This window comes from Spinacia oleracea, chromosome 2, assembly GCF_020520425.1.
Source record: "Spinacia oleracea cultivar Varoflay chromosome 2, BTI_SOV_V1, whole genome shotgun sequence".
NCBI classification, from domain to species: Eukaryota; Viridiplantae; Streptophyta; class Magnoliopsida; order Caryophyllales; family Amaranthaceae; genus Spinacia; species Spinacia oleracea.
In genome coordinates this window covers 26542531-26565233 of record NC_079488.1, presented here as the reverse complement: position 1 = coordinate 26565233, position 22703 = coordinate 26542531, and the positions used below count along the sequence as shown (strand labels likewise).

At 37.2% G+C, this 22703-nt stretch overlaps 1 protein-coding gene across 1 annotated transcript; it reads left to right on the top strand.

The window, feature by feature from the left end:
- Window positions 1-7221: 7221 nt before the first annotated feature.
- On the top strand, window positions 7222-8180 carry LOC110790659 (protein ALP1-like). The gene is made up of 2 exons (XM_021995432.2): window positions 7222-7496; window positions 7585-8180. The coding sequence occupies exons 1-2, from the start codon at window positions 7367-7369 to the stop codon at window positions 8037-8039; spliced, it is 585 nt and encodes a 194-aa protein (XP_021851124.2). The 5' UTR covers window positions 7222-7366; the 3' UTR covers window positions 8040-8180.
- Window positions 8181-22703: the final 14523 nt, after the last annotated feature.

Below are 22703 nucleotides of genomic sequence, written 5' to 3'. Positions count from 1 at the left end.
TCCAACTCAGGAACTCCAGTAGCCATCCCTAGTTCCTCACAGAAACTCAAGCACTTAACTGCCAACATTAATCAACAACGGCAATTAGGAAGTTTGCAACGTGTGTGTGTTATCAACCAAAACCAGGAACAACAATAATTCTCCTTTTTTGTGATGACAACACGTGCAAACTTTTTACAACCAGAGATTAATCAATACTAGGAACAGATGCAGTTTCCAATCATGTGCGAATTGTTTTAAAACAAAAACACTTAAAAAAACTTATAGAGGAGAAAACACAAGATGTTGAGTCTGGAACAAGTTTTGATTCACCTTGAAGTTTGCAACTGATTTCCCCCTGTTGGCATTAACAAAAAGTACGTATAGCACGAAATATAGAAATTCCAAACACAGTGCCCCACGATCAACGTTTGGCAAGTCAAGTTAGCCTCAAAGTATTGTACCTGCTCAAACCACATTTAATAGCGAGAAGCAACAACCAAAACCAGTAATAGAAGATACGAAGCCAAGCAAGTCGATTTAAAATAATAAAAAGATCACCCGATTTTAATTTATACAAAACAGCAAAAGAAAAAAAAATTGTTCCATAGGCATAATAAAAAAGATAGGCATGATAGGTTTCAAGCTTGAGGTGGGGAATCAGAGGTTGTTGCTTCTACGACCACAGTTTCCTCGACAGCCTCCAAGTTGTTGATCTTGGAAAGAATGGATGCTCGAGTTGCATTAGCCTGATCTGAGTAGTGCTTGAGGTTGTTTTGCAGAGTCTTCACATCTTTAACCAAGGCACCCACATGTGCCTGCAACTGACTGATCCTATGATCAGTTCCTTCCTGAAGTTCCACCAGGTGAGAAACTATGGCTTTGAGTTCCTTGATCTGTTGATTCTTGGAACTCTCAGAAAACCCAGCAAAACCCGAGGAACCACCATAGTTTGAGACAGGTTCCTTCACGGAAGGAACATGCTGAGCTGTTGACTTCTTTGAGGAAGTGTTGGCCCTGTTCCTTGGCTCAACTTCCTTAGCCAGTTCCTCTTGTTTAATAGGAACTGCATCCTCCTATATAGGCATTTCTGTCACCTCTCCCTCCTCTGTAATGTCCAAAAACACTGGACCCCTCTTTTTGATTTCTTTCATATCCACTCGCATGCTCTTTCGTTTCTCTTGAGATCCCACACCCTTCTTTTTCTCCTTAGATTATGGAGGAACTCGAGAGAGATTCACTTGTAAGGGGGTGAGTTCCTCTTCCTCTTCCTCTACTATTCCCTCAGTCTTTCTTTCTTCCTCATCTTTCTTTTCTTCCTTCCCTGCCCTTATAACTTTCCCTTGTACAACCTTAAGGTTCAAGAGATTGAGCATTTCCAATTGGAGGATTTGAGATGATTTTAGGGGTAGAACATCGTATTTTCTCGAATCAACCGAGAAACTCTCAAAATTTGAAGTGAGGAGAGAGGAGTATGGAATTTTGTATTTGGGGATGCAAGTGGATAGGTGTTTGATCATAATGGCCGGAAAGTTAATCGAAATTTTTCTTTCAAGAAAATACATGAGGCATGCATCAAATAGGCTAGCAATGTTTCTCTTTTGATTGCGAGTAACTACACCCCTCCACACAATATTAAACAACAATTTTTGTAGGGGGGAAAAGGAGTTTTGTTTTGTGGAGGTTGAAATCATAGAATCTCCTCCTATTGAACCAATAATATCATCTTCATTCACATTCTCAGTTGACACCTTAATTTGACCCCTTAACCACATATCAAATGCCCTATTGGGAGTGCCAAACAATTGTTCCAAATACGCATCATCAAATTCTATTCGAGTTCCATTCACCTTACTCGAACACACATTATCAACACAAGTAAAAAGTTTGCAAATTTCTTTCATGGCTTCGGGAATCAATGGCGATTTAGCATAAGTACTCAACAAGCTTACCAATTTTGATGCTCAAGAATCTCCATTAACTCACTGAATTTTGACGCTTCACACCATGTCGAATTGATGGCAAATCCCTCAACCAGATTGTTGTCCTTTGCAAAGAGTCTCTTGTAACTCTTCCCTTCCCCCTGAGATCGAGGACTCCATATTGCTTCCTCTGTTTCCTCGAGCTGGTCGCAGGAATTTTCTATCCGGCGTTTCTTGGTTTTTCGTGTTGAGGATTTGGGGTTTGGGGAGGGGGTGTTCACTTCGACATCGGTGTCGATTGGTTCTCCTTGGGTGATTGCGAGCATTGGGTTGTGAGTTCGGAGGGGAATTGGTGATTGCATGGGTAAGGTATCCATAAGAACTGGAGAGGATGGGTTTCTTTTTCTTTTGAGGGGGGTGAGATCAGTGTTGTGGCTTGTGAGAACCATGGTGGAGGCGTTTTTATAGGTGCTTGGAGTGGTGGTTTCAGTGGAGAAGACGTGTGAGGGTGGAGAAGAAAATGGAAGTGGGGGTTGAATGAGGGATTTGAAGAGTTTCTTTAATTTAATGCCAATTGGAACCGAAAAAAAACTTTGAATTGGGTAATCTTATTTGAATTTTGAAAATTAGTTTTAGTTTAATTAAATAAAAAGAATAAAAAAAATTAATTTAAAGGAAAACAATTAACACCAAATAAAAGACTTGCTTAATTTTTGTATTTCATATTAACCGAGTTAAGGTAAGCTGCTTACCGAGAATATTCGTAGTGCAAGTCGATACTTTACGATGGTAAACTTTAACTATGTTTGCACACGTAAAATTGTGTTTGTAATAGTCTATATGTACTACGGAGTACAATTTTTCGTCTTTGCTTTTGAGGAACTTCAATTGCACTCATCTTAGCTTGATCATCCCGAGTTCCATCCTCATTTTCTCATGTTTCTCCCTGTTTAAAGGCTTAGTCAAGATATCAGCAATTTGGTTGTCAGTTTGACAAAAATCTAGTTTAATCAAGCCTTTCTCAACATTATCCTTAAGGAAATGGTGTTTAATATGAATATGTTTGACCCGGGAATGATGAACCGGGTCTTTTGAGATGCAAATGGCAGCGGTGTTATCACAATATATGGGAACACAATCATAGATAATACCAAAATCCCTTAACTGTTGTTTTATCCATAGTATTTGTGAGCAACAAGCTGCAGCAACTACGTACTCGGCTTCAGCTGTGGATAAAGCAACATTGTTCTGTTTCTTGGAACCCCAAGAAACCATGCATGGACCTAGAAATTGAACCATACCTGATGTGCTTTTTCGATTTACTAAGTCACCTGCATAATATGCATCAGCATATCTTTTTAATTCAAATGATCCACTCCTTGGATAGAAGAGACATAGGTCATATGTTCCTTTGAGATATATAAGTATCCTTTTCACAACAGTTAAGTGAGACTCCTTCGGATTGGATTGAAATCTTGCACGTAGCCCTACACTGAAAGAAATGTCAGGTCTACTAGCAGTTAAATACAATAGTGATCCAATCATTCCTCTATACTTTGTTTGATTCACACTTTTGCCATTTGGATCTGCGTCTAATCTAGTGGTTGTTCTCATGGGGGTGTGATTAACTTTGGAAGATTCTAGCTGGTATTTCTTTAGGAGTTCCTTCACGTACTTTTGTTGGTGGATCATGATTCCTTCTTCGGTTTGTTTGATTTGCAAACCAAGAAATAAGTTGAGTTCCCCCATCATGCTCATTCTAAGGTCTGTTTGGTAAGCAATTTCAGTCACCTTAAATTATTAGGTGCTAATATGATAAGTCACCTTAAACAATTAGGAGTGTTTGGCAAGTAGCTGAAATTAAATATAAGTTAGATAAAGTGACTGATATTGAAACGTTAATCAGAATAACGTTTGAGTTTCAGCTCCTGAAATATTTTTTTTTCTTTAAAAAAAAATTGATTACAAAATCCTAAATAATGAAAAAAAACCCTAATGAACGTTATATTTCTTTGTGAAATAATCCACCCCTGTCAATAGAGCACTCTGGAACTCGGCATACTCGTCATTCTGGAACTCGACCATCGTATTCGGTATGTAAACCTTCTTTCTGCTTCTCTATATTTCTCTTATTCATTCTCTTTGAATTTAATTGTAAATTATATGATGAATTGTTGTCAAATTTTCTAGTTTGATTCTTAGGTTTTTATTGCAAGTCTGGTGTTGTTTTGGAGTTTTTGGAGTTCGGTCGTAAATTATAATTGTTGCAGTTATTTGATTACATCCAAATCAATATGAATCTGGGAAAAAAAAGGATCAATTTATACAGTATGAAAATAAAAATTAAAAAAATTGAGGAAGAAGTACTCTGTTGTTAAAGTAATAGTTTATCACATGATTCTTTAAATTTTGGGTTCTCGTGGGAAATTGTATACCTAGTTTTAAATTCATAATGTTGATGTTCAAATTCTCAAAGGAAATATGTTGTTCTTCTTATGTAGATCAACCTGGAAACATTAACGCAAGCACCTTAAACAAAACAAAATACTCCTTGCAATTAGGCAAGTGCAAAAGGTTTTACAGCTTTTGATCATCTAATTTGTTTGCTCGTGGAAATTGAGATAAGAGAAACGTCAAGGTATTTGACGGATATAATCAATTTAGCGACTTAAATTTAGTGTTCGATCATATTGTATCATGGAAGTATATCAATTAGAATTATAATACAATTCTAATAATAGAGTTAGAGTTTATGTTAGCTTAGATCTCTAGCTTATAGTTACGTTAGTTTAGTATTGTTTACTACCTAAGCCTAGTAGGATTATCAATATGTTGTGTACTATATATAGTTGATGATTATGATATAGCACACTCAAGCTTTCACTCATCAGTAAAGACTTGACAGATTGTATAAAAATAAATCACATGATGACATAGTTCAGGGTTAGGCAGCCTTGGAATTTATATATACTATCATATGGGTTAAGTCATGTTTTACTAGTAATCGGTAATTACACACACTTTTTTTTTATATACTTTGGTCGAGCCCTTTTATTCATTGCAGTTTGTAGTACAATTGGGAGTAAAGCCAAGTATTGTCCTAATTATGTCAGGCAACTGATTACATTGTGTGGTAATTACACACACTTAGCAAGCAGAAATAATACTGAATCTTTGGTTACCTTTTTCATATTTGTTAACTATGATCTTATTGTATAATTCTTATGTTAGTATATTTTTGTGGTAGATGACATCACCTATGGATAAAAAAGAGGGAAACTACATATGGTCAGATGAGGAAATGGTCATGTTCTGTGAAATTCTAAAAAACTCCATTAATGAGAATGGGCGTGGACAAGGGGTTAAGTGGGCATTAGTTCATAAGGAATTCGAGAAAAAAATTGATGCAAAATGCTCAATAAAAACTTTAAAGAATAAATTTGATCATATGAGGAGAGAATGGCGGCTTTGGAAGTTCTTGAAATCAGGGGAAACTGGCCTAGGATGGGATCCCGTGACGGGAAAAATTCAAGCACCAAAAGAATGGTGGGATATGAAAGTTAAGGTTAGTACAATAATGATTAAAACATATTACTCGTAATTTATTAACATGTTTTATACAAGTTAGAAAATTTAATATTAATTTTACTTGTGTAGGAAAAACCCGAAGCAAAAAAGTTTCGAAATAAAGGCTTACTTCCCGAGATAGAAGAATTGTGGAATAACTTGTTTCAAGATGGATATGCTACAGGTGCAGATGTTGTGTCAACAAGTATTGACCCATCAAGTGTGAATATAGTCAATTTGGAGGATCAAAGAAATGATAACAATATCAATGAAAATTATGAGAGTGAAAATGACGTGGTTTACCCTGACTACTATCCTAGATTGGATAATTTGGAAAGTCAAGAGCAAGGTTTTTATACCACTTTACTAAGTGATGTTACTTCTCAAGTACCTAATTTTTCTCTTAGAGGTGATTGGGGTGCTGTACCCAGTTTAGGCCTTGATGGTGGTTTTAATACTCAAGTTCCGAATCAAGGTCCATCCAACCCAGAGGAGAGTAGTGATACCAGAAATGGAAAACAACCTCAAAAGTGTGGTAATAAGAGTACAATGCCCATCCAAATGAAGCGTAAGGGAAGACAGTCACGTGGATCAGCTATGCTATCTAGTCACATTGGAACCATGGTAAAAAATTGTAATCGAGCATTAGAATTGATGGAGTCAGACACTAATCCTTCTATAAGTGTAAGCACACAAGGTGCTTCCAATGACACAAGTATTGCTACAGCCATGACTTTTGTTAGTCGTATGTGCAATAGTGGATGTGGTCTTGTTAGAAAAAGTGAGATGTGGTGTTTTCTGATGCAATTAATAGAAGACGCAGCAAAAAGAGAAATATTCTTAAACATGGATGACGATGAGTCTAGAATGGCATGGTTGGAGTATATGCATACTAAGCATACCAAGTGAATAATAATGTCTTATTTGGTAGCTCAACGTACTGTTGTTAGGTTACTTTTATTTAGGATTCTTTATTTAACGTAGAAAATATTCTATTTGACTATGATGTTAGTTTGTTTTTGGGGGTTTTATGTTTTTTTTTTTTGAGATTGAACAAGTGTGTATGAGCACGTTTCATTTTTTGTTTGTTTGGTTGATTTATTATTAACGTATCGATCTTATAAATATTTTGGTTATACATAATGTTAAATAGGTACACATTATGGATGTCGAAAAGAGAAAGAAGAAAAGACGCAAAGTATTCTGGATCATGACAACATGTAGTTCAAGTGTCATGGCAACGTACTTTTATAAATATATTTATAAAGAGCCATGTATGACTTCAATTCAAACAGGAGAAATGTGGATGAGAGATGTTTTGAATGGACACTATATAAGGTCCATTAATGCTTTTCGAATGGAATCAAGTGTGTTCAAACAACTTTGTGAAGAACTACAAGTTAAATATGGATTAAAACCGAGTAAGAAAATGTCCACTATTGAAAAGGTGGGAATCTTTGTTTATACTCTTTCATTGGGTATTTCTAATAGAGAAGTAGCAGAACGATTTCAACGTTCCGGTGAGACCATTAGTAGATCATTTCATGAAGTATTAGAAGCAATTTGTGGTAGATCTAAGGCTTACATGGGTCTTGCACGTGATATTATCAAGCCAATGGATGCAAGTTTTGAAGGCATACCTCCTCAAATTAAACATGATGCAAGATACATGCCTTATTTTAAGGTATACATCCTCAAATTAATTATACTATTATTTTGGTAATTCATTTTTATTGTACTTCTCATATTTTTCTCTAACATTTATGTTTAATTTGAATTCAATATAATAATGATAGGATGCTATTGGATGCATTGATGGCACACACATAAATGCATGTATTCCTGAAACAGAACAATTACGTTATAGAGGGAGGAAAGGAGTCCCGACGTTCAATGTCATGGCTACATGTGATTTTGATATGTGCTTCACTTTTATTTCTACCGGGTGGGAAGGTTCCGCTCATGACACCCGTGTTTTTCTTCATGCACTTAACACGAAGGAAATGAACTTCCCCAAACCTCCAGAAGGTATATTTGTGTTATTTTCAATGATTAATTTAGAATCTATAATTAATCTATGATTTTTTTTAATCACGAAGTGTTTACTCTACAACAGGAAAATATTACTTGGTCGATAAAGGATATCCTGATAGGAAAGGGTACTTGGTACCATACCCAAAGATCAGGTATCATAAAGATCAATATAAAAATGTGCCACCAACAAATTCCAGAGAATCCTTTAATCGTGCTCATTCATCCCTTCGAAGTTGTATTGAGAGATCTTTCGGTGTTTTGAAGAAAAGATGGAAGATATTAAGACAAATGCCGCAATTTAGTACGAAGACACAAATTGATGTCATAATGGCTACTTTTGCCTTACACAACTACATTCGGAGAAATTCACCAAATGACTTAATGTTTAACATGCTCGATCAAAATCCAGATTACATGCCATGTGAAGAACTTCCAGATGTTAATGATTTTAGAAACACCGAAAATTCAAGAGTAGCATCCAAAGAAATGCAAGTGATCCGTGACAACATTGCTAGTTTAATATGGGACACTGAGTAATTTTTGTTTTTTAAAAGTTATCAGGATATTGGTTTTTGTATTAAAAATATTTTTAGATTTATAGCATGAAGTATTTATATTTAAGAATAATAGCTATTCCGTACTACTAAATTTTATGAAGTAATACATCAATTAAAATAATTATAGATGTTAGTAAAATATATAGAATGTCAATTAAACTACTAAAAATTTCAGGTACTTATAAAACTAGTTCTACCAAACAGACAACATAATCAGCTACCTTATCAGTTTCAGCACCTTATCAGTTTCAGGTACTACCTTATCAGTTTCAGCTGCCTTATCAGTTTCAGGTTAATTTCAGCTAATGTTGTCAAACAGACCCTAAATTCACTGCTCATCAAGTTTGTAAAATCCTTGCATAAGTTTTCGTTAGTTGCTCCAAATAATATATCATCAACATAAATTTGAACAACTAATAAGTCAGTTACTTTTGATTTTAGAAATAAGGTTTTGTCTATTCTGCCTCGTTTAAAATCGTTTTGTAAAAGGAACTTTGATAATCTCTCATACCAAGATCTAGGAGCCTGCTTTAGTCCATAGAGATCTTTATCAAGCTTATAAATATGGTTTGGGAATTCGGAATTTTCAAAACCGGGAGGTTGTTCTACATAGACATCCTCTTCTAAGAAACCATTTAAGAAAGCACATTTTACATCCATTTGGTATAGTTTAAAACCCATGAAGGCTGCAAAAGCAATTAATATTCTAATGGCTTCAAGTCTAGCAACAGGAGCAAAAGTTTCTTCGAAGTCAATACCTTCCTGTTGGTTATAGCCTTTGACAACTAACCTTGCCTGGTTCCTTATGATCGTTGCATGTTCATCTTTCTTGTTCCGGAACACCCATTTCAGTCATATCACTTTCTGGTGCTTTGGTTTGGGTTCCAAGTGCCACACTTAGTTCCTTTTGAATTCATTCAACTCCTCCTGCATTGCTATTATCCAGTCAGCATCTTTCAGAGCCTCGTTGTGGTTCCTTAGCTCAAATATGGAGAGGAACACGTGGAATGCACAGAAGTTCCTGAGTTGTGACCTTGTCTGAGTTCCTTTTCTAATGTCACTCATAATGAGTTCCATTGGATGAGAACTTTGATGTTTCCAAGGTTTGGGTTGAAACTGTGCTACTGGTGTTATAGAAGTTTCCTAAGTTTCTTCAGTGACCTGAGTTCCTTGTTGATCAGTGTGGAGTTCCTCAAGTTCAGGTGCTGCTTTTGTTTCCTCTGGAGCTGGATCTTCTTGGACTTATTCGAGTTCCTCTTGCATAGGAACTTCTTGGTTTTGTTGGGTAGTTTCTTTGGCAGTTTGTCTATTTTGGTGGAACTCCTCATCATTGTCTGAAACACGAGACAAACCAATTTCGAAATTTTCTTGTTCATGTACTACCATTAATTTCGTTAGTTTCATCAAAAATTACATGTACACTTTCCTCTACGCACATTGACCTTTTATTATAAACTCTGTAAGCTTTGCTATTTAGGGCATATCCTAGGAACACTACCTCATCACTTCTTTCGTCAAACTTCCCTAAGTTCCTTTTGCCGTTATTGTGGAAAAAACATTTACAACAAAACGCTTCAAAGTAGAAGATGTTGGGTTTTATACCTTTCAATAATTCGTAGGGAGTTTTATTTAAGATGGCTTGAATCATTACTCTATTGACAATATAGGATGATGTGTTTACTGCTTCAGCCCAGAAGTTCCTGGGTAAGGAACTTGCGATTAACATGGTTGTAGCCATGTCTTCCAAGGTTCTGTTTTTCCTCTCCACTACTCCGTTTTGTTGTGGAGTCTTGGGAGCATAGAATTTGTGATCTATACCTTGTTCCTTGCGGTATTCATCGAATTTGTGATTCTTAAATTCTGTTCCATGATCTGATCTTATATGGATCAGTTGATGACCTGTGGTTTTCTGGATTTTCTTAGAGAAGGAAACAAACTCATCAAAAGTTTCATCTTTGCTTGTTAGAAATATGACCCAAGTAAAATGAGAGAAATCATCAACAATAACTAAAACATATCTTTTTCCACTTCTACTCTGGATTCTCATTGGTCCACACAAGTCCATATGGATGAGTTCCAATGGCTTTGTTGTGATGACCATTTTCTTAGGTTTAAAAGAACTTCTTACATGCTTGCCTTTGGCACAAGCATAAAAAACTTTATCATTTAGGAACTTAATTGAGGGGAGGCCTCGAACCAGTTCCTTTGATCTTAGTTTGTCAAGCTATGAGAAACTAGCATGTCTGAACCTCTTATGCCATAATAGTGGATCTTCTTCAATGGCACTGAGGCAGGTTAGGTTGTTCTTTGGAACTGTATTGAGATCCACAGTGTATGTGTTTCCCTTACGAGTTCCTTCCAAAGTAACCTTCTCAGTGTCATTGTTTATGATTTGACAGTTTTCAGAAGTAAAACTTACAGAGTTTCCCTTGTCACAAAATTGGAAAATACTTAGCAGACTGTGCATTAGGCCCTCGACTAAAAATACATTTTCAATGGCATGGGAACTTGACCTTCCAACCTTTCCTATTCAAACAATTTCTCCTTTTATGTTGTCACCAAAGGTCACAGTTCCTCCATTGTAGGCTTCTAGTGAGAGGAATTTAGATTTGTTTCCTGTCATGTGTTTGGAACACCCGCTGTCGAGATACGACGAGTTGTTCCCCCTCACTAGAACCTGAAAAAGAATCAGAGATTAGTTACAGGAAATCGGGTTTCCTCAAGTTCCTTTTCAACTACAACACTTGACTTCTTAACCCATTTCTGTTTCACATAGTTTGAGTTCCTTTCATCCTGTTCCTTTTTCTTGGAACACTCAGCAGTGATCGACATGATTACCACTTCCACATGAGAAACAAACTTTTACACTTGGCAGTTCCACATACTTTTTATTGTGTCTGTTTTTTTAGTTAAAACCTAGACCTTCTGTTCTCTTAGATTGAGCATTTTCAATCCACTTGGGTGGAACTTTAGGTGGATGTTTCTGGGTCCTGGCCATGGCAAGTTCCCTTTCAAGTTTTTCTTTCTGTTCCTTTGCAGTAATTAGTCTTTGTTTAATATTTCTAGGTCGACATTAAAAATTCCTATGTTAATCTCCAGAGATCTTGTAGGATCTAGACTTAGATTGAACATTTTATATTGACTGAGTTCTACTTATAGAAGGATGTTTTCATTTCTAACTTTTTCGAATGACTCGGTGATGGAGATGTTTCTATCTAGCAATTCAAAAAACCTACCTTGGACATATAATCTGACATTGTCAAGGTAGTTCATATGTTCCTTACTGAGTTCCACAGCCCTATCACTTTGGCCTTTTAATATACTAAGCCTTTTATAGTCTTCTAGAGTTTCTAGCAATAGTTCAATTATTTTAGACTTTGAAAGGCATTGGAGAGAGGAGGAACTTAATTCATCTGATGGAACTCGTTTAGTTCCATCCGTCTTAGCCATAAGACAGAGATTGGCAGTTTCTTCGCTTGGTTGTTCCTCATCATCTTCGGAGTTTGTTGCTTCACCCCACGCAGCTATCATGGCCTTCTTGAAGATTGGCTTGTTAAAGGTGGACTTACTGTAGCATTCCTTGGTTTATTCCTTCCCTTTTCCTTTGCTTTTTTCTTTCTCCAACAGAGGGTATTCACGAATTTGATGATCAGTTTCTCCACATTTGAAGCAGCCTTGTTCAGCTTTGGAACTTGTAGTCTTTCTTGCAAAGTTCCTTCCTTTCTGGTTCCCCGGCTTGAAGTTCTTGTAGAGCTTTCTCATCCTTCTGACCAACATGGCAGCTTCTTCTTCATCTGGTTCTGACTCGTCGAGTTCCTCGGCTTTTAGTGCTAGCCCTCGGTTTATGGAGCTCTCAGGAACAACATCCCCAAGATGAAGTTCATGAGTCAGCAATGAACCAGCAAGTTGTTCGATGTTGAATTTGGTGAAGTCCTTGGTCTCGAACAGTGCAGTGACCTTGGTTCTCCAACGATCGTCATGTGGCATGCTCCTTAGTATTTTTCTCACCTGTTTATCAGTAGGTATAGTTCTTTCAAGGGAAACCAATTCGTTAGTTATGTTAGTAAATCGAGTGAACATCTCCTTGATGGTTTCTTTGGGAAGCATTTCAAATCGTTCATATTTGGACATTAAAAGATCAATTTGGAACGCATAACTTCATTAGTTCCTTCGTGGTTTACTTGAAGTAAATCCCAGATTTGCTTTACGTTCTTGCACCCCATGACCCTATTGTGTTCATGTGGTTCAAGGCCGGAATGCAAGATTTACAGCCATAGCATTAATCTCATATTTTTCAAAATCTTCTTTGGCAAATTCAGACATTAGTTTCGGCACTTCCTCGTTTTCTGCGTTGGTGGTTGTTACCTCGAAATCTCCAACTTCGATGACACACCAGACTTGGTAGTTCTCAGCTTTGATGAAGATTTCCATTATGTTTTTCCAGTAAGAGTAAAATTTTCCGTTGAACATTGGTGGCCTTTGCGTGGAGTAGCTTTCCTCGAGTTTCTCGTGTGTGTTCATACTTTCAGGAACTTGACTCACCCAGGGTTTCCTGTGATTTTCGTGAGTATTGGCTCTGATACTAACTAATTATATTCCAGTAGGAACACGTACAAGAGGGGGGGGATGAATCGTTATTCGAACTTTGGTTAAGTTTCTTGCGGAAATTGGAAACTTCAAAGGAACTGAGAAATAAAGAGACAAAAGTAAACAGTTGAGGAAACTTCTTGACACTAATCAAGAAGAGAAAACCTTTTATATTATAGTAATGCCTCGATTACAGTAACACTCTAACTCGAGTTCCACACTAACTCGAGTTCCTCACAATAATCAATTCAGATTACAACTCTCTTTTCTCTTTCTCTCAAACTTAAACTCTAAGTCTTTATAGGATAACTCTATCCTCTCACACTCGAAATACAATTGTGTTTTATAAGAACACTAGGTATTAATAATGCTTAAAGTATATATGGAACTTAGGAACTTGAATTATACTAGGACACAAACTTGTTTTTAAAAACCTTTCTAAATCGTTTTAGGATAGCAAATACTCAGAGAATGTTTGTGTATCTTTTCCAGAAAAACGTATGGCCTTTTATAGGAATTATCCTTAGGGTTGTTCCCTTCAAAAACGTAACTGCCAACTACCAGTACTTTGGTCTTCCACGTTCCTTGTCTTGAGGAGCAAGGGGAAGACCACTTCCCACGTTCAACCAGAGTACTGTTAGTGTTTTTGACCAAATCAAACTCCAAAAAGATTTTCTAAAACAATTTTATTCTTTTACCAAAACATAGGAGAAATATTAGGAAACTTAAAACAATTTTACTTGGAGAATGAGATTTAAATAAAATCTGATTTTATTAAATACGTAAAACTTGTATTTATTTATGTAACTAGTTTCCATAAAATTTGATGCCTGATAATTTGATAAATACATTTATTTAAATCCTAAGTTCCTTGGGTTCCTTATATATTATTCGCAATATTAATACTTTATATAAAAGCTAAGAACAATAAACTACCTAGACTTTTATGTCTTCCCTTTTCTGAAACTTGCAACCTAGAAGCTTCAGATGTTCCTACTCAGGAACAATGGTGAGTTCCTTCCTTATGACGAAGGAAATCACAATTAGGAACTTCATCTTTCTTTGCATGTTTGAAAACCACTTGATTGTAGAAGTTGTTGCTTGAAATTTTATTGACTTTGGTGCTCTAGCTTTTACTGCTTCCAACTCAGGAACTCCAGTAGCCATCCCTAGTTCCTCACAGGAACTCAAGCACTTAACTGCCAACATTAATCAACAACAGTAATTAGGAAGTTTGCAACGTGTGTGTGTCATCAACCAAAACTAGGAATAACACCGGTCCTCTTGATATGACGGTTACGAACCCTCCATCAGTTTGATTGCCGCCTCCAACTAAGGTGGGTGATTTGTTCTTTTTGTAATGTTTCTTTCCGGTGTCATGGGTATTTTTCTGCAAGTAATTCTTTAGGTGACCATTAGCTGCCAAACCGTCCAAGTCCCTTTTCAGGCTCCTACATGTTAGGTTATGATACATATGAATAAACATAAATCATGCGGAAAAACCCAAAAATCCAGGAAACATATTATTTACACATAATCATTTAGCATAATTCAGATGCATACACTTTGTAGCGTGCTCTCCCTAACTGCGCCCGAACCGAGCAAGAACAAGTCTTTAGGACTCCAAGTGTCGTCCCTCCGTAGATAGTCCACAGCACGTCCGGATCCGCCTTAAGATTGACCAACTAGAATCGCCTTTAAGGTACTATATATTTTCGGCTAATAGGGCAAGAATATGGCTGATTTTTCTACTTAAAAATCTTAGCTTTTTATTGTTTGAATACTTGAAATTGTGTCTTATAAATTGTGACCCTAGGCACCTATTTATAGAGTTATGGAAAAGGACTTGGAATCCTATTAGGATACTAATTTATTTAATTATAATTCAGATGCATACTCTTTGTTGCGTGCCCTCCCTAGCTGCGCCCGAACCGAGCAAGAACAAGTCTTTAGGACTCCAAGTGTCATCCCTCCGTAGATAGTCCACAGCACGTCCGGATCCGCCTTAAGATTGACCAACTAGAATCGCCTTTAAGGTACTATATATTTTCGTCTAATAGGGCAAGAATATGGCTGATTTTTCTACTTAAAAATCTTAGCTTTTTATTGTTTGAATACTTGAAATTGTGTCTTATAAATTGTGACCCTAGGCACCTATTTATAGAGTTATGGAAAAGGACTTGGAATCCTATTAGGATACTAATTTATTTAATTATAATCCTACTAGGACTCTAATTAAATAAACTAAATCTTTTAGGATTAGATTTAATCATATGACGTATCCCGGTAGCCTTAGGATTCGAGTAACACACTTTGAGTGATATGCTAGCACCGCACGCAGGCCTTATGGCCCACGCACAGCGCCAGCCCACTCGTCGCAGCCCATGTCGCAGCTCCGCGCGCGCCAAGGCCATTGCTGGGCCTAACCTTGCGCTGGGCCTGGCGTGGCTTGGCAGCGTGTGTTTGGGCGCTTGGCTTGCTGCGCGTAGGCCTGGCTTCGTGCTGGGCCTTCGTCTAGCAAGTCTCGTCCGATGCTAATTCGTACGACGCGCTTCCGATTAAATTCCCAATTCCGGAATTCATTTCCGATACGAACAATATTTAATATTTTCGATTCCGGAATTAATTTCCGTTTCGAACAAATATTTAATATTTCCGTTTCCGGAATTATTTTCCGATTCCGATAATATTTCCGATTCTGACAATATTTCCGTTTTCGGTAATATTTCCGATTCCGGCAATATTTCCATTTCCGATAATATTTTTCGATACGTACCATGTTCCCGTTTCCGGCAACATCTACGACTTGGATAATATTTATATTTCCGATACGATCCATATTTCCGTTTCCGGCAATATCGTCGTTTCTGGAGTATTCATTTCTTGCCTTTGACGATCTCAGCTCCCACTGAAACCAAGATAAGTCGATTCCGAATATCCATAGATGGAGTATTTAATTCCATTAAATACTTGATCCGTTTACGTACTATTTGTGTGACCCTACGGGTTCAGTCAAGAGTAAGCTGAGTACCTTTCCGGTTGAGATCTATATCTCTGCGATCTACGCGGGGTTACATATCTAGATTGTCCATGATTCTCACCAGAAACTTCTAAAGATCTCTGAGTTTCATCCTGAATGTCATCTTGAGCATTCTCTAGAGCTTGTTGTTCGACTCGAATTTCTTCGAGGTCTACTTTTCTCCCACTTGTAATTTTGGAAATGTGATCCTTTTCCAAAAAGATACCATCTCGAGCAACAAACACCTTGTTGTCAGATGTATTGTAGAAGTAATACCCCTTTGTTTCCTTTGGATAGCCCACAAGGATACATTTGTCAGATTTTGGATGAAGTTTGTCTGAAATTAATCGTTTGACGTATACTTCACATCCCCAAATCTTAAGAAAAGACACTTTTGGAGGCTTTCCAAACCATAACTCATATGGAGTCTTTTCAACAGCTTTAGACGGAGCTCTATTTATAGTGAGTGCGGCTGTATTTAGTGCATGTCCCCAAATTTCTATTGGAAGTTCGGCCTGACCCATCATTGATCTAACCATGTCTAGCAAGGTTCTGTTCCTCCGTTCCAACACACCGTTCCATTTTGGTGTTCCAGGAGGAGTCAATTCTGATAGAATTCCACATTCTTTCAGATGGTCATCAAATTCATAGCTTAGATATTCACCGCCTCTATCAGACCGCAGTGCCTTAATCTTCTTGCCTAATTGATTCTCTACTTCACTCTGAAATTCCTTGAATTTATCAAAGGATTTAGACTTATGCTTCATTAGGTAGACATAACCATATCTACTGAAGTCATCAGTGAAAGTGATAAAGTAGCTGAAACCACCCCTAGCAGTTGTACTCATTGGTCCACATACATCTGTATGGATTAAACCCAATAGTTCAGTTGCTCTTTCTCCAACTTTAGAGAAAGGTTGCTTTGTCATTTTTCCAAGTAAACATGATTCGCACTTACCGTAATCCTCTAAGTCAAATAGTTCTAGAATTCCTTCCTTTTGAAGTCTTTCCATGCGTTTCAAGTTAATATGGCCTAATCGACAACGCCACAGATAGGTGAGATCTGAATCATCCTTTTTGGCCTTTTTGGTATTTATGTTATAAACTTGTTTGTCGTGATCTAATAAATAAAGTCCATTGACTAATCTAGCAGATCCATAAAACATCTCTTTAAAATAAAACGAACAACTATTGTCTTTTATTAAAAAGGAAAATCCCTTAGCATCTAAGCAAGAAACAGAAATGATGTTTTTAGTAAGACTTGGAACATGGAAACATTCTTCCAGTTCCAAAACTAGCCCAGAGGGAAACGACAAATAATAAGTTCCTACAGCTAATGCAGCAATCCGTGCTCCATTTCCCACTCGTAGGTCGACTTCACCCTTGCTTAACTTTCTACTTCTTCTTAGTCCCTGTGAATTGGAACATAAGTGTGAGCCACAACCTGTATCTAATACCCAAGAAGTTGAATTAACAAGTGTACAGTCTATAACGAAAATACCTGAAGATGGAACGACTGTTCCGTTCTTCTGATCTTCCTTTAGCTTTGGACACTCTCTTTTGTAATGGCCTATTCCATCACAATAAAGACAGTTTGATGTGGACTTGTCCTGCTTTGATTTAGCATTGCCCTTGGACTTTCCACTTTTCTTGAACGGTCTCCCTTTAGCCTTGAGTAAATCTTTGGCTTCACATTCCAGTATTATCTCAACCTTTTTGACAAGGTGAACAAATTCTGCAACTGTTTCTTCTCTTGGTTCACTTAGGTATAGTTGCTTGAAGCGACCAAACCCACTGTGCAGTGAATTGAGCAAGATAGAGATTGCCATCCTTTCGCTTATTGGTGTTCCTAGCAGACTTAGGAGATCAAAATATGAAAGAATAAGATCCACATGGAACCTTAGTGGGACGCCTACCCTTTGTTTAGTGCGAAGGAGCTGAACATGTGTTTCTTGGACCTCCATCCTATAACACCTGTTGGGAGAACTAACCTTTAGACCAGACATTGATTCAATCAACTCATGGACGTTCAGGTCCCTGTCCTCCGTTCTTCCACGACAGATATCCCTCAGATTCTTGATGAGCGTGAAAGGTTCATAAGCTACAAACCTTCTAGCCCATTCATCAGGGATATTGTTCAGCATGAGACTCATAACCTTTTTGAGATCTGCATCCCAGGCGGAAAATCTTTCAGGGGTCATGTCTCTGGCATAGTAGCTTGGCATGGGATGTAACAGTACATACTCAAGTCCATTGAGTCTGACTATTTCAACTAGCTTAGCTTCCCATTCAAGAAAATTTGTTAGGTTCAGCTTGACCATAAGCTCAGAACCCATGATGATGTTTTGATTGTTGTTTGCCATAGTAAAACTACAATTGGAAAAGAATAAACAAATAAATAATCATTCACAGTTTCTCTTAATAAACTTAAATTCTAGCATACATGCATAATTCAATGTTCATTAAGCATTTTATTCAAGTTATGTGTTCCGGCAGGTGTGAATAAAATGATTCCAAGATCCTAAAACCATTGAAGAATTAAGCACATTATGTATTAAGACTCAATTCTAAAATCTTTTAGGTAATCAAAAGCCTTTTGCTAATAGTCTAGAAACTACTCTTGGTTGATAGGTACGTCTAAGAACTTATTAGGTAAACCTATCGATTTTTCCACGACATAAAAGGACTCCTTACTTATATCGTTCAGTTTCACCAAAACTAACATGTACTCACAATTATTTGTGTACCTAACCCCTTTAGTATCGATAAGTAACACCTCGCTATGGCGGAAAACTATTACTAAGATCGATGAAAAAAGGATATCCAAGTAAGTGTTATTTTGGCATGGCACCTTTTAACTCAATTTTTAAGTTTGGAAGTTAAGGTTCTTACTATGTTGGTTAGATTTTAAGTGAACTAAAATCCTTAATCATGCAACATAATCAAGCTTCGATCTCATGCATATTTAAGACATATTTAAAAGCAATAAATAACTTAAAGCATGCATAAGATAAATGTGATCTAGTATGGCCCCACTTCATCTTGAAGCTTTGACTTCAAAGTCCGTCTTGAAAATCTCCGTGGGTGGCACCATTTTCTTCAAACAGGATAAGCTATAACTAATTACAACTATTTGATGGTTCGCATACCATATTTGAATTGAAAAATAACTTTGGTACTTTAGACTAATTACATTCAAATTAATGGTACGCAGACCATATTTTCTATCCTATTTGGGCCATACTAGTCACTTCATAACCTGCAAAACAGTACATATCTTGAAGCTTCAACTTCAAAGTCCGTCTTGAAAATCTCCATGGGAGGCGCCATTTACTTCAAATAGGATAAGCTATAATTAAACTAATTACAACTATTTGATGGTACGCAGACCATATTTAATTTGAAAAACGAATTTGGTGCTTTAGACCAATTACATTCAAATTAATGGTACGCAGATCATATTTTCTATCCTATTTGGGCTATACTAGTCACTCCATAACCTGCAAAACAGTACATATACAATATATACCATTCACCCATTCATTATCATGAATGGCCCACATAGCTGGTTAGTAAAACACGTTATGCATCACATAAATATTTGCAGCAATTAATCAAGGGCACCAATAATCTACCAATTATTCAGTCCTTATTAATTCTAATCAAGTTGTTTAACCTTAAAGGATTTGTAGACCTAATCAAGAGTTTATGACTAAAATTGCTCCCACTTAAACCAATAAATTCATATGCTTTACTAATTTTAAACATAAAAACGTATTTCTAGTCTAACCGGAAACATACAAATTTAATTCAAATTTAAAGCTCATATAAACTTATAATTGAATCCACTTATTTAATTTATTTTCAGTCGAATTTAAATTAATTCAAGGTTTTTAATTTTAGTAAAATAATTAGAATAAATTAAAATTTATAATAATTATAATATTCAAAATTAAAATCCAAGAAAACAATTTAAATTATTAATTTTAAAATTAATTAAAATTACTTGAACTGAAAAACTCAAATTAAAATTTAAAATGCGACAATCGTAACACGACGAGCACTTGGGCTTGCGCCCAAGCCCCGTCGAGTGCATGAGGCTTAGCGCCCCTCGACTGTTCGTGTAGCAATAGGCAAGCAGGCCACACGCAACGCAGCAGTGCAGGCCACACTGCGCGCGCCCGCTCGCTCGTCGCGCCTGCTTGCCTCGCGTCTGCTTGCTTGCTGGGCGTGGCAGCGCGCGCTGTGGCGCTGCACGCTTGCTGCCCACACGCGTCTGCCCGATGGCTTGCGCCTTGGCCCTTTGCCCTTGCCCACTCGCCCATATGCGCACAGCACTCGACACAGGGCAGCGTGCTGCTTTGTGCTCGTGTGCATGGCTCTTGCTCGTTGCATCGTACCGCATGGGCGACGAGCTCCCTTGCTCGTCGTCGCATGCCCGCACTATACAACACCCCTTAAGGGTAACACGTAGCGTCCTTTGCTTTGTGCGTGCAAGTTTTATGAGCGAATTGCATAAAAATTAAAACTTTTATTTCCAAAATTAATGACAAATTAATAAATCATACTAATTTCATAATTTTAGGGCGAAAAATCGAAAATTTATTAATCAATTAATTTCCGATTAACATGGATTCAAATCTAGGTCATAAAATTTGAAATTTAACATAAATTAACAATTTTTATGGTGCATTTTAATCATAGGTACCTAATTAAATTACTTAATTAATTATGAAAAAGAAATCAATTCTAAATTATTCGAATTTCAACAAATTAATCATAATTACAAATTAGGTTGTTTAATTAACAAGTCTAGGCATTCACAATTGTTAAACATATATAGTAGGTCAATCAAAAACTCAAGATTTATCAACAAGAATCGCAAATACTTAATTTAACATCTTAAATTTACAAACTTTTGCGTTCGAAAAACTAAAACCTCCGAAAAGTCATAGTTAGGCTTCGAATTTGAGAATTCTGGGTTTGGCTAAAAAGTTTTTTTTTGTCAAAATTTTAGAATGCCTTTTACATGCGGAATTGACACAAAAATCACTCGATTTGGATGAGTAACGAAGAAACTGCCGAAAAACTGCGTACATATAATTAAATAAACGCAATTTGCAATTAATTACGAAAATTAATCACCCCTTTAATTCTTTGCAAATTTGTAAAATTTAACCATGTTCATGCAATTTAGATTATGAAAATAATAAGAGGCTCGTGATACCACTGTTAGGTTATGATACATATGAATAAACATAAATCATGCGGAAAAACCATAATGCCAGGAAACATATTATTTACACATAATCATATAGCATAATTTAGATAGTCCTCCCTAGCTGCGCCCGAACCGAACAAGAACAAGTCTTTAGGACTCCAAGTGTCGTCCCTCCGTAGATAGTCCACAGCACGTCCGGATCCGCCTTAAGATTGACCAACTAGAATCGCCCTTAAGGTTCTTAGATTTTCGGCTATTTGGGTGCAAGTGTTTGGCTGATTTTTGCTTAAAATCTTACCTTGAATACTTCAATAATCGTCTGTTAAATATGTGACCCTAGGCCTATATTTATAGAGTTTATGGAAAGGAATTATAATCCTACTAGGATATGGATTTATTAATTAGAATCCTATTTGAACTCTAAATAATAAATTTAATCTATTAGGATTAGGATTTAATCATTGCACGAATTCCGATAGGATTAGGATTCGTTACAAACACGAGTGTCGCACGACCACGAGGGACGCACGCACCCGCGCAGGCCTTGCGGCCCACACGAGTGGGCGCTGCCTCGCAGCCCACGAGCATACGCTCCAGCGCGCGCGCCTACGGCCTTGCTGGGCCTAGCCTTGCGTTGGGCCTGGCGAGGTTGTGGCCTTCGTGTTGGGCGCTTGGCTTGCTGGGTGCGGGCCTGACTTCGTGCTGGGCCTTCGTCTGGCAAGCCTCGTCCGATGCTAATTCGTACGATGCGCTTCCGATTAAATTCCCGGTTCCGGAATTCATTTCCGATACGAACAATATTTAATATTTCCGATTCCGGAATTAATTTCCGTTTCGAACAAATATTTAATATTTCCGTTTCCGGAATTATTTTCCAATTCCGATAATATTTCCGATTCTGACAATATTTCCGTTTCCGGCAATATTTCCGATTCCGGAAATATTTCCATTTCCAATAATATTTTCCGATACGTACCATGTTTCCGTTTCCGGCAACATCTACGACTTGGATAATATTCATATTTCCGATACGATCCATATTTCTGTTTCCGGCAATATCATCGTTTCCGGAGTTTTCATTTCTTGCTTATGACGATCTTAGCTCCCACTGAAACCAAGATCCGTCGATTCCGAATATCCATAGATGGAGTATTTAATGCCATTAAATACTTGATCCGTTTACGTACTATTTGTGTGACCCTACGGGTTCAGTCAAGAGTAAGTTGTGGATTAATATAATTAATTCCACTTGAACTGAAGCGGCCTCTAGCTAGGCATTCAGCTCACTTGATCTCACTGAATTATTAACTTGTTAATTAATACTGAACCGCATTTATTAGACTTAATATTATATGCATACTTGGACCAAGGGCACTATTTCCTTCAATTGGGAGGTCCAAGTTTTCGTCCAACACATCCTCTCTAACACTAGGATTGGGGTGCCCACCAGAGGGAGGTAGTCCAGTGTCAGGATCCTCTTCAATTTTAGGGACGTGGTGCGGGGTGTTCCCGGCATTGGCGATTCGATTGGCTTCTTCTATGTGGAGATGATTTCGTGAGGGGATCAGTTCGTGTGGACGCCTTTCTCTTGAGTAATCCCTATGTTCGTCATTGTCAGATTGCAAGTTGATGAGTCATATTTGTATAGGGTATTTTAGGCGCATTTAGGTTGCATTATTAGGCATTTATATATTTTTAGTTGCATTTAGGGTCACAATTGAATAAGGTATCGTTGTCGTACTCTATTACGCCCCGTTTGTGTTTTCTTTAATGTTTCAGGTGATTTTACGATCATTTGGATGCCTCCAGAGTGTTCT

What these genes read in the sequence shown, in the direction of transcription:
- LOC110790659 (XM_021995432.2), top strand. Translation starts at nt 7,367, where the DNA reads ATGGCTACATGTGATTTTGATATGTGCTTCACTTTTATTTCTACCGGG. An exon ending in CTTCCCCAAACCTCCAGAAG is followed by an intron (nt 7,497 to 7,584) that starts GTATATTTGTGT and finishes ACTCTACAACAG; the next exon opens with GAAAATATTACTTGGTCGAT.